The sequence below is a fragment of the Peromyscus maniculatus genome, chromosome 18 (assembly GCF_049852395.1).
Source record: "Peromyscus maniculatus bairdii isolate BWxNUB_F1_BW_parent chromosome 18, HU_Pman_BW_mat_3.1, whole genome shotgun sequence".
Lineage (NCBI taxonomy): Eukaryota > Metazoa > Chordata > Mammalia > Rodentia > Cricetidae > Peromyscus > Peromyscus maniculatus.
In genome coordinates, this window is record NC_134869.1 from 4500683 (window position 1) to 4512947 (window position 12265).

Sequence of the window (12265 nt, forward strand, 5' to 3'; positions counted from 1 at the left end):
ACATTTGATTTTGCCTAGTTTGTTCTATGAGCTTTGTATGAGCTCTGAATTCTTCCCAGTCAATATTTACCCCAGACCTCCTTCATTTGGTGCTTGGTGTTTTCAGAATAAGGATTAGACCTGGGCATAGATGTTTTCCTGGTTTTCTATGGGTGTTCTTTCTTTAAGGGGATGGCCCAGTCCCACTTCTCTTCTTTATTAGGCCCCAGATATATTCATAGCGAGGACTGGAATTAGGCGCACTAATTTTCTTGGTTTTGGCCTGGTCTTTTTCAGCCTTAAGGTTATGAAGTGGCCCCTCATCTCTTCTTGCTTAGGCCCATACTTCATCAGGGTAAGGATTATAGACAGACAGTTTTTTTTTCTTGGCCTCTTTCATTTAAGAGAATGTCCCAGGTATTCTTCTCTCCTTGTTTTATCTCAGGCTTTTGTCAGGGTAAGTGTTAGGCCCCTGTGTTCCCTTTTCTTGCTTTGTCCTGGCCTCTCATTTGAGGGATTGGTCTGGGCCGACGACCTTTCTTCATTTGGCCTAGTTTTCAGGGTCGGAGTTATGCTGAGGCCAACTTCTCATCTTGGTGAGGGTCCTGGCTTAATCCAGGTAAATTTGAGGCATGGATATTCTCCTTTTCTTTCTTGGAGCCAGATCTTTTTCTTCTGAGGGATAGGGTAGGACACATTTCCCTTTTGGTTGGGGCCAGCCTCCTTCAGGGTCAAAGTTAGGCATGGCCATTCTTTTCTTTTCTTTTTGTTGCATTTCATCTTGTTACTTTTCCTTCTCCTTTGGCCTTGGCTCTTCCATTTAATGGACTGGCCCAGGGATACCTCTGTTTTTCCTCTGGGTCAGAGCTTATTCAGCTTCAGGTTTTGTTGCAGGCCTCTTTTATGTCAGGGTTTGGCAATTTTATTCTTAGGGTTGGTCTCTGGCCTTTCTGGATAAGGGAAAGCCATTGTTAATTTAGGCTTTATTCCTGGTCTTCATCAGGTTCATCCTCAGGCCTTGGAATACTTTTGCTTGACATCTTGGTTTAATGGTTAATCCTGGTCTACTTTCACTTTAGGTACTAAGCATGGGCTTTTTCAGGGACCATGTTGGCCTGGGCTATTTTCAGGGTATGGTGGTATCCAGGCAGTTTTTGTGTTAGAATTAAACCTGCTTACATTGATATTCTGGAACTCTCTAGTACCCATTTCTTTTTAGGATTGAAGCAGTGGATACTTTTGAGTCCAGGTTTGCCTGAAGCTACTTTGTAATTTGTAATTAGCCTTGGATTATGCTCAGCCTTTCTGAAAAAAATTAACGTGGATATTGATAGAGGACTGTAATTACAGCCCTTCTCTTATATCTCAAGTCTATTCTGAGGAACATTGGCTCTTTCCAAGGGAAGTGGGCATAGACACCAACACACACAGCAGAGACTCCAGATGAAATAAACTACATATTACACAAACAGAAAGGTGAAGTAGGGAGGCGTTGTGGTGCTTGGGAGAGTCCTTGCAGTTGAATTGGTGACTGTGGTCATGGTAAAGAGGCACCCTGAGCTCATGTGGGAAATTGTTGCTTCTGAGTAGAGATAACAAACTAGAGTCCCAACAAGGTCCTTGCTGCCTTTCCTTCCTTCTGTGATCTGCTCCCATGAAGGCATATCACAGGCAGTTAATATAACAGCAGAGGATGGTCATCCATTGATAGGCACATGAGGGTTGTGCAGATCTCTATGGGGCCTCTTATGCAGGGTGGGCATGGTGTCCCCTCCTGTAGGTCATTCATGGCATGCACTATGAGGGTGCTTCTTTGGTCCTTGCTATGGAAACATTTCTCAAAATGTCATTTGTCTTCTACCTTGAAAACCCCTGGAACAATGAACCGTGTGCCTTAGTGATCCCTTTCAGGAAAGCTCCTTGTCTTGTCCACTCACTCATGTGCGATCAGGTCTTTCCACAAAGAATGTCTGCACTGATTTACCATAAATTGATTCCTGCTCACATTATTATAGTTGTGAACCACAGGCCACTTTAATAGAGTAAACTGCCAACCTGTTAAGGGCACATAAGTAACCATGACAATGATTCCTTATGGAAAGTCACAGAGGCCAGGCCTCACTCTGCTCAGGGGAGTACAAAGGTGGTCAAGCTATGTAGATATTTTTGGAGTGGTAATTAGGGAAGGTGCCCGAAGGCTACAGGTATCATCATTGCTTGGGGATAGCTTTCTATCCAATCATCCTCTCCTACTACAGAAGTTCACTGCTGAGAAGAGGAAGGTCAGTGGGGATGGGGCAGACTCAGGCCATATGTACACAGTTCAAATACTGGTCTATCATTTCTGATGCTCACTTTATCTTCAAGATTCCCTTATCATGAGGCTGGTATTGCTCCATCTGCAGTACCTAGGGCTTGGGGAAAAGAGCTGTTTTTTAATTTGCCCTCCAGGCTGTCCCTTCACCAACATTAAATACAACTTGAAGTGGTATTGACCAGAAAGCAGAAAGTCTTGAGGCTGTCCCTACCTCCTCTCCTCATGGTAGTTGATGACTTCTGAGGCTGTCACTCACTGGGTAGCAGTGTAACAGCAGTTCATCCTGTCCCATTTTGGAAAGTGGAGTCCTGGGACAGGTGCTGACTCTGCCTCAGCTGTTGTCACCCTTTCTAACAAATGCTAGTGGAGATTAGTAGTAGAAAACAATGGACATATCCCACTTTGAGAAAACCCTTCCCAATCTCCCATTGTCCTTTGCCTTCATGCCTCTCTGCTTCCCTCACAGTTTATCTCTCAAGGCTGGTCTCAGATTTCCTGCAATCTTCTAACTCAGTCTCCTTTGTGTTGGATTTCCTTATTTATTTATTTATTTATTTATTTATTTATTTATTTATTTATTTATTTATTTACTTTCTACCATGGATGCTTTTTTCTTGCCCTAATATGACATTTAAGGGTAGTGGGAAGGAGGCGTCTTAGAGATCTGAAGATTTAGTCAAGGTATCACAGTGTTCAATTCCTCTATCTTATGAAGATGGAAACCTACACTTAAGAATTGTGGCATGCAAAAAGGAAGAAAACAAAACTGAACTAACATATTTTTCTACTGGTCCTCAATCAATAAAATCTCAGCTATAAAAGAAAAACTCTTGGCAATTTCTTCCTGTTATCTCTAGATGCAGTTACTGTAAGCATTATGCTATCATCAAACCCAAACAGGATTTAGGGAGGGTGGCCTCAATAAAACCAGCTATCTAATCACAGAGCTTGATATGCTTTTTCCTGTCTGCAGCAGCAGAATCGGGAAGAAGAGAACTTACATGGTTGCCCAGCAGGGATGACTCTTTGCTGTCTCAGCCTGGATGCCTGTGGTAACAGTTGCAGTAGGAACGCCCCACCTGGAAGTCTTCCAGTCAACATCATTGTATCCTGGGAACCCACAATTTCCTGGTCTTCACCAAGTTCTGGATAGCCAGTAAGTGTTTTTAATTTTACTTGATGATGATGATTTACTATAATCTGAAAGTTCAGTAGAAGAGGAAGGAGAAACTGAAAACTTACATATGCTTGGTGTCAAATGTTATCTGAAGTGCTTAACATGTGACATAGATTGTAGATATCCATCTAAGAAAGATCCTGAAACATGTACACATTGTTATCAACATCTTAGACAACATCAGTATTCTAGAAGCATGGAAATTCCATGCACAGAATGCAGCATGATCAAGCATGCCCCACCCAAAAGTAATAGTGCCATTAGCCCATCATAAAGGATCAGGGCACCATCATTGTTGTGCCACAATACACACATGCTTTTTCACACACTATACTCATATATATGTGCCCACATTCATACATTTAGAAACATGTATTTGTCTACATGCACACCCACACACACCCATATGCAGACACATAGAAATATTCATTAAATTAATTAGATGTACAATAATTTGGCATAACAAAAAATTAAAAGAAACAAACAATCCTTGTGGTATTGGTACGTATATGTATGGTATGCATGTTGTATGCAGAACTATGGGTATAGTTATGTGCATATTTTTATAAGTATCTATATGGTATACATAATATGTATAACCATATCTAATTGCATATACATGTGTATATAAATATAAAGATAAACTGAAATCTCAACTCCCAGACACCAGCCAAGGAGGCGGCAGAACTTTCCAAATGGCCACCTTGCTGTGTTAGCTCTTTTCTACCTTCAACTATGAGTACCTGTTATGTTTGTTTGAAAGGCATAACTTTTTAATTCACAACAGAGACACTGTTTTGTCTTACCAGAAAATATGTAAAATGTAACTTTCAAAAAACAGAAACATGAGAAACAATCTTTGCTCTCAGTATCTAGAAATGAATATAAAAACTTCCTTCAACACTTTTTTCTATAACTGTATATCATTTCAATACATATTTTTTAAATTTTAAATTTTTTCTCCTCTGAATAATGCAGTCTTCAATATATATAAGTCCTGAGGTATCATTCTCCGTGATGGTAGTGGCCACCACTGTCTCTATCTAAAACATCTTCTAGTTGCCTAGAAGTCGAGTTGTTAATTCCTGCATGGACTAGTTTATGTTTCTGTGTAGACTTAGGAAACATTTATTACACTAGGCTTTGAAGACATGGAGGTAACTAGGGTGAGTAGCATGGGAAGGAGATGGCTTGGGCAGGCTGACTGCATGTGTTGGGAAAGTTCTAGTTCAGTGGGTGAAAGGTCATGTCTGAAGTAATAGGAGGCAAAAAGGCAGAACAAGGGAAAGGTATTTCTGACTGCACGCTGCTACTCAGTGTAGAACAACAGATCAGTTCTTACCCACTGCCTGACACATGGCTGTCCCAGATTTCTACTTAGCATGGTGAAATGATTGTCCTTGGCTTGCTCTACAGTGGTGTCTGTAAAGATGATACAGGTCTAAAAGCATTTGTAACAAATACACCTCAATGTACAAACCCTTACAAGGTATTCTGCATCAGAGCTGGTTTATACCAAAGTCCATGCTCAAAGGGTTGTCCAGAAGTAGAATTCTTTCCTGAGTCCATTGTTCTCTGTGATTATGTTGGATACCTACTGTCTTAGTTAGGGTTTCATTGCTGTGAAGGGACACCATGACCATTGCAACAATTACAAAGGAAAACATTTAATCAGGTGGCTTACAGTTTCAGAGGTTTAGTTCATTATGATCATGGCAGGACAATGAGGCATGCAGGCAGATATGGTGCTGGAGGAGAAAAATGTGGAGATGAAGCTACATCTTCATCCACATGCAGAAAAAAGTGCTCTGAGACACTAGGCATGGCTTGAGCATAAGAGATCTCAAACCTCCCCCACTGTAACATAATCCTCCAACAAGGCCACACTCCCTTCAACAAAGCCACACCCCCTAATAGTGCCAATCCCTATCAGATTATAGGGGCTTCTTACTTTCAAATTAACAAACCTCCAAGATATACTGAGAAGGCATAATAAAACACATTATGGTGGGGCTAATAGAAGATGTTTTTGAGAGGAGAGCACTTTTTTTAAAAAGAGGAGAGTCTTATCATTGGTTCTACCCATCTTAGTTCCTTGTTAGGGACTCCACAACAAAACAGAGATTACCAAGAGAAAAGCATATTCACTTACCTAGTGCAAACTTTCACAGCACAAGTCTTCCTAAGGTAAAAAAAAAACCCAAAAACTGCTTAGACATATGATAATTTTTTTTAAGATTGCTTTCATCCAGAATGTTCATTACATAGAATATCCTGTGCTTAAGAAGTAATCTTTAAATGTGCATATTTTCACATAATATTAAGTAAATATTCTAATTTACAATTGAAAGAGTCAGGTACTTTAAATGTACATTAATAGCAACATTTTGACTTCACTTAATCATAATCAAATTAATTAAATATAAAAGCATATAATATTGATGCCCAGCCATTGAGTGAGCAAAGCACTGTCTTTGAACAGGTCTCTTTCTCTGGTCTATGCCACCCCTAGTCAGGCTTCCAAGTGTGAAAGACAAGAACAAAGCCTTTGACACCAACGTCTCACTTGTGTCTAAAGTCTCAACAGGAAGAGCAAGCAAACAGGATTAATCCATCCCCAAGAGTCCCCATGCCTCATTTAAATGGCAGTCAACACAAGCTTCACAAACTCCTGCCAAAAACTGTCCCAAGTGACACCCAGCAGCCCCAGAACACTCCATAGTTTAGTGTGGGGTAACATCCCAGGCGCAGGTCAGAATGACCTATGGAGAACATGGAGATGGTGAAAGGGCATCAGTCCTGCTGTGGAGATCATCTCAAGAGGAATTATGGACCCTGCAGGCAGCTAGAGACCTAAACAAGGCTACCAAAGAAAGGGAGTCTTCCAAACACTCATCTGGTCTCATATTAGGCTTCTGTCCCCAAATTCTCCAACCTGTAGGGACAGAGGTGCCCATGGCCCCAAAATTATGGGCCCTTACTGTAGATTTTATTATGGTCCTGATCCTTGGAGTGGGCTACAGCCTTCATGTTCACCAGAGTCCCTTCCCTACCACAAAATGATGCCTTTATGTATCTCGTATGTTTCCCAATACCCTTACCGTTCTCACCTTGGAGGCCTTTCCTGATACTCAACTCCTGGTGGGCCCAGTCATTTCACCCATGCAGCATGACATTGATCCACGAGCATTCACCATTGCTCAGGGCCAGCACTGTGCCTCTTAGAGCATGTAGTAGACCTGAGAGTTTATTCTAGAGTTGATGGAAAGTGGAATGTAATGAAATGTGTGTCAAAATGAAAGCAATAGGAGTCAAGCAGATGAATGGCAAATAGTGAGGGCTTTTGGATCATGTCCTCTCTGTGTGCCTTCATCAGTCTTCAGATGTGAAGCTGCACCTTTCCTCCATGGAGAGACATGTGGTGCTTCTGACCTGCTTCAGGAAATTGTCAGGAAGTCCTTTCTAGGTTTTATGAGCAGTTTCAGGGGAAGATATGAGTCCTTCCTCACATTCATTCATCCACTCAAAGAACTTCCTATGTCAAGCCCCATGTTTTGATATAGCATATTCTGAATGCCAACAAGTATGAAATAAAGCAAAAGTCTGGGTATAATGAATGACTGTGCTCATAATTGATTCTGAAGTGCAACATTTATATAAATTTAAAGATGCATCTCAGTATATCACGTTCAGTGCATGTCATTTTGCATCAACTTTTCAGTGATTCTTGTTTTAAAAGTATCTAGAGATTGAAATGTACAAGGTACTTCATCTAAGTTGGATGTTTTTCACTAGTCTTTGAGACCTTAGTATTCTAAAACATGCAGTAACCACAAAGGCTTTTTAAGTTCTGAAATATCTTGGAAATTTTGATCCTTGTAGGAATGTTATATTGGGAGAAGTATGTGATGATTGCTGAAACTGGTTAAATACTGAAACCTGAACTGTCCACAGGAGCCTGCAGAGCACTAATGACAAATAGCCTTAGACCTGAGAAGTACACGGGGCACAAAGGACAGACTCTCAAAGGCACAATGCCAAGAAGGAACATGGCATTTCAATGACTCACCCTGGAACCTTCCTTGGTGCTTTTTCACTTGTTATTTCCAGTGAACTCACTTACCTGCATGGCAGAGTAACTTCACTTTTGCCTTTTCCCATGAATTACTCTGGACCAGCAGTTTCTTCACGCTAGACACACAGCAACCCTCCTCTCATCAAGAATTCTTACCCCTAGGGTGAGCTTTTATTAAGAGTATCATTCATTTGAAACAAAATTCTACACAAATTTTCCCAGTGCCCTTTAATATTAAAATATTCTCTAAGTTTCAGAACCACAAGAAAACCCTCTAAGGCAGAAATCCATGAGTTGATCATAGAAAGTACCAGGGAAGGGACAATGAGATGCCCAGTTGGGTGGAAGGAAAGAGTTTACTCCTCCTAATTTGTTCCTTGACCTCCATGTGAACAGAATGACAGAATGGCATGATGTGTTGTGTATGTTCATTCTCTGTCATATGTATGTATGTATTTCCCCTCTCAAAATAAGAAAATGGATATATTTTACTATTTTAAATTTGATTGGTAGATTTTCATACACTCATCATATGAAATAATTTTTAAAATAATGAAAAAATCGATGCAGCTCATAACTGATTGTAACTCCAGTTCTAGAGGAATCAACACCCTCGCACAGGCCTACATGAAGGAAAAATACCAATGCATGTAAATTAGTGAATAAACAATTGAATTTTTGTATTTGATAGTGGTGTCAGGAGCCCCAGAAGCATCCCACAGAACTAACTAACCTAGGCTCATAGTGAACCACCAACCACGTAGCTTGCATGGGACTGACCTAGGCATTCTGCAGATATTTTACAGGTGTATAACTTGTGCAGCCCAAGATTCCAGGAACTTACTGAGATACATCCAAGCCTGTGATTTCTGGGTTTGCAGGCATGTGAAACCTCATCTAAGAGCATTTATTCCTGTCTCAGAAGACTCACAGGACAGACAGCTAACAAACCTTTTTAATTTAAAATGCAGGTGGAATTTAATTTAAAATCCAGGCCTCTCAGGAAATGAGAACGCTCATTAAACTTGTATAAAGGAAATCAGGAAATAAAAAGAAGAGTCTTAGAATGAAAAGTTTGAAATTTATTTTATTCATAAAATACATTCATTTTACTCAATGGGAGTTTTCAAAACAGCAGTCATTATATACAGTATATAGCCTTAGCAAACTATTAAACCAATGACAAGAAGAAAAGTATAACAAAATTTAACACAACCTTAAACGAAAATGAATAAAACCAAAAAACCTAAGCATAAATATCCTAAGATATAAACCAAAAAAAAGGAAAATTTCAGTTTCCTTTGGAATTTCATTATGGAAGAGCAAAAGAGGTGAGGAACTGGCGTATTCTCTGTAGTGAGTTATCTTCAGCTACACTTGCCCATGACATGGCTTCAGCTTTAGCACTGCACTAGAGAGAATCTTATGCTTTTGGTGTGGTCTGTCAGGATGGCAGTGTAACATTAACACAGTATTCCTTGTCAGATTTCTATCAAATATGGAGTCAGGGTTCTTAGTAATTTGTGTTGTGTTCTCTGTATATTAGACTTGTTTTTACACAAACTTTTATCTGGGGATAGTGAGCCAACAGATGTGGATCTGATTGTGGCTGTACCGCCTCATGGTAGGTTGATATTTGCCTCACTAGTGAGTTCAAAGCTGAAAAGAGGTGGCATTTTCTGAGGAGGCCTTGAACCTGGAGTGTAGAATGTCATGCCTTCAAGGTGTCTTTGGCTTCTTCCAGCCTTCCCAGTCTCCTTAACAGGTACTGTCAGGGAAAATCAGAAAAGAAAATATGATTCAGAAACAGTTTTGCTGTGCACATGGCAAGAAAATCAGGGCCTATTCATTCCTAGTAAACAAAAGTTAAGGAAGGAAACACACCCCATGAACACCCTGGCTGCTGGGGATGGGGCTCAGTGGTGGCTTACTTGCCTGGGACATAGTGTTTCTGCTACAGCAGCTCCATCTGCAGGAGGCTCTCATCCTGGGCTGTGGTCTGCTCCAGTTCCTGCTGGAGGTTTTCAAACCTAGGAGAGAAAGACAGCTGGGACACAAGCCTGGTGGGGACCTGCATGTCAGCTTTTGAGCCCTCACCAGATCTACTCAGCTAGACAATCGAGCATTACCTTTCATCTGAGTTCATTCCCTGCTTCCCCAAGGCAAAAGGGTCAGAGAGAACCTGGGCAGGATTTTTTTCCTCAACTTTTAAAAACTGCTAGGAGTTGAACTGGAAAATACACACTGTGCTGGATTAGAAGAAACAGCATATTTCTCCAGCAATCCAAAGACATCATTTTTGAGAAATATCAGTTTGACAAGGTCTGAGGAACAGGTCAGGAGAAATGTTGCTGTCCTTGATTAGATACCAGGTGAATGAGAACCTCTTGGACAACTCTATGCCTGTCCTCTAGTGGAGCCTACACAGCAATGCAGAGAAGGCACTGATTAATCCTACAGCCCATACCCCTGCATGGGATTAGCTTGTCAACTCCTACTCTGTTTGTGACCAGAGTAAATCTTCGCATGAGAAACTGATAAGCACTGCAGAGAGCCTGCAATCAGCAGGAGTGTGCTGTGTTCAAATCTGCCAAAGGGTAGACAATTATCTCGAAACGTGATGTTCCTGATGGAAAATAAAGTTGCAGGAGGACACACTTTCCTTCATGATTGATGATTCCACTTGTAGGTTTCTGGATGCCATGGAATATTTGGAGGAGGAGATCTAATGTTAGATTTGAGATACTCGGAGCATACTAGAGTTCTCAGAAGGGAAGAAGGGGACACAATCCCCATAAGACCAAGGAGAAAGCATATTGCTTCCTGAACATAAGTTCCTGTTGACTGAGACAGCAATTACACTCTGAGGTGTTCATTCACTGGCTGTGGTTAGGAGCTTTACCAATTGAACAGAAACTCAAAGAGGACAGAGATCCAGGTACAGCGGACCCACTTAGATCCCCCTGCTTCTGGAAGCCTGAGCTCTTACCTCATCTGGGACACAGTGAATTGATGCTGCATCTTTGCTGCCAAGTCCCTTTGCCGGGTGAGCAGCTCCTTCTGCTTTATCAGGGACTGAAGATCTTCCTCAAGTCTTTGATGTTCCTGTTCATTAGAAGATTGTGTTTTTAGGAGAGGGTTTCCTGCACCCCTGTACATATAGACACATGCACATACACACACACACACACACACACACACACACACTCTTGAACACACACATGTACATGGATGCACACATACAAGCACACTACATTGTCTCCATATTTGCTTTACCAGATAACACTGATGTAATATGAGATCACCTGGGATACTATGAAGAAGAAAGTGACCTCTCATTAACCCACAGCCTCTCTACCCATATTCCAGTAGAGAGAAAGGAAAACGCAAGGTCCTCTGAACACAGTGATGTGGAGAAGATTGTGTACTTTTACTCTGTTTAGATAATTTTTCATTTTATTTTTATGTTATATGTGCAGGTGTTGCCTGCCTGTGTGTCTGTATAACACATGCATGCCTGGGGATCTGGGAGAAGAATTCAGTATGCAGATAAGTCAATGTAACGCTTGCCTTGTAAACCTGTACACAGACAGGTGAACCCCAGGGATCATTTACCAGTAATCCAAACTCTCCTAGCAAGTTCTCCAGTCTGTGAATTGAAGGCTTAGTTCCCCAGCACAGGACCACTGGATGGCAATGGGCTAGCCCCTTGCTCTCACTCAATGCTTCCCAGTGCCTCCAGGGAGGGCAGCTTCCTCCTAAAGAAGCTCTCTAAAGCACAGGTTGTCTCAAATTAGGCCCAAAGCAACATGCTCAGAAGCTAGAAAATCTCTAAACTCAGGAGTTTATATTAACCTTTCCTCCAAGTAAGATGACTGTGTCAGGGATTTCTTTGTGTAACAGAAGGTTGACTAACTCAGCGAAAGGATTGCATGTATTATTCCATGTTTAACTATATTCCATGGACCACATTGTATGTTTGCACTCATCAAGGATGTGCATCTGAGTAGTTTCTAGTTGGGGGTGTTCTGATGAGTCCTGCTGTAACCCTGTTGTCCTCTCTTCTCTGTGGACACCTACTTTCCACTCTGGAATCAATGGTCCACTTGGAATCTGCATTCAATATTCTGAATTATTTTAAAGAGCTTCTCACAGGGCTACAACATCTTACACTCCTACCAATATCTGATAGTTCTCATTTCTCCCAACCTTCCATCAGGCCGATTTTAACTCAGTATGAAGAAGTTTGGAATAAAAGCAGTTTCTGAGTGCTGCAGACACAACATGGAGTGGGTGCTTTAGAGTGTGAGGAGCCTAAGGGGTGCACTGAGACAGCCTCTTCTCACACCTCAGCATAGCTGTGGGACTTCTGCTGGGCGGAGATGCAGTCACAAGCACCTCTGCTGTGCAGAATTTCTCAGGGAATAAAATCCAGGCCAAGCTCCAAGGACAAGGTTAGCTGAACCAAGGTTAGGGAAAGGTGAAAGGAAAATGGCAGCAGACAATGAGGAGAAAAACAAAACAGGATGCAGGGAAGTCATCAGTGGTCAGCCACCATTCACCCAGAACAGAGAAGGACACAAACTCTCAGGCAGCCTTTCCTGCCTCTCAGTAGCTTCTTTCTCACCTTTATAGACCCTATTACTTTGTTTTTATCCCGAGGATTTCTTTGCAGATAAATAATTCTGCCTCAACCTGAAAAACCTGAAAATACCTG

General features: G+C 41.4%; 1 protein-coding gene across 25 annotated transcripts in view; it reads left to right on the forward strand.

Annotated features, from left to right (window-relative positions):
• Positions 1–12265, forward strand: part of LOC143269220 (uncharacterized) — a 304878-nt gene that overhangs the window by 105717 nt on the left and 186896 nt on the right. For 22 of the 25 annotated variants that reach the window (XR_013045633.1, XR_013045634.1, XR_013045635.1 and 19 more), the window contains one exon: positions 3270–3452. The exons of the other annotated variants lie outside the window; for them this stretch is intronic. Coding sequence is in view for 2 of the 22 variants with exons in the window: in XM_076554267.1 (XP_076410382.1) it covers positions 3270–3318 (49 nt within the window). In the remaining 20 variants the exon portion in view is untranslated. The remainder of the gene's footprint in view (positions 1–3269; positions 3453–12265) is intronic. 25 annotated transcript variants of the gene reach the window in all.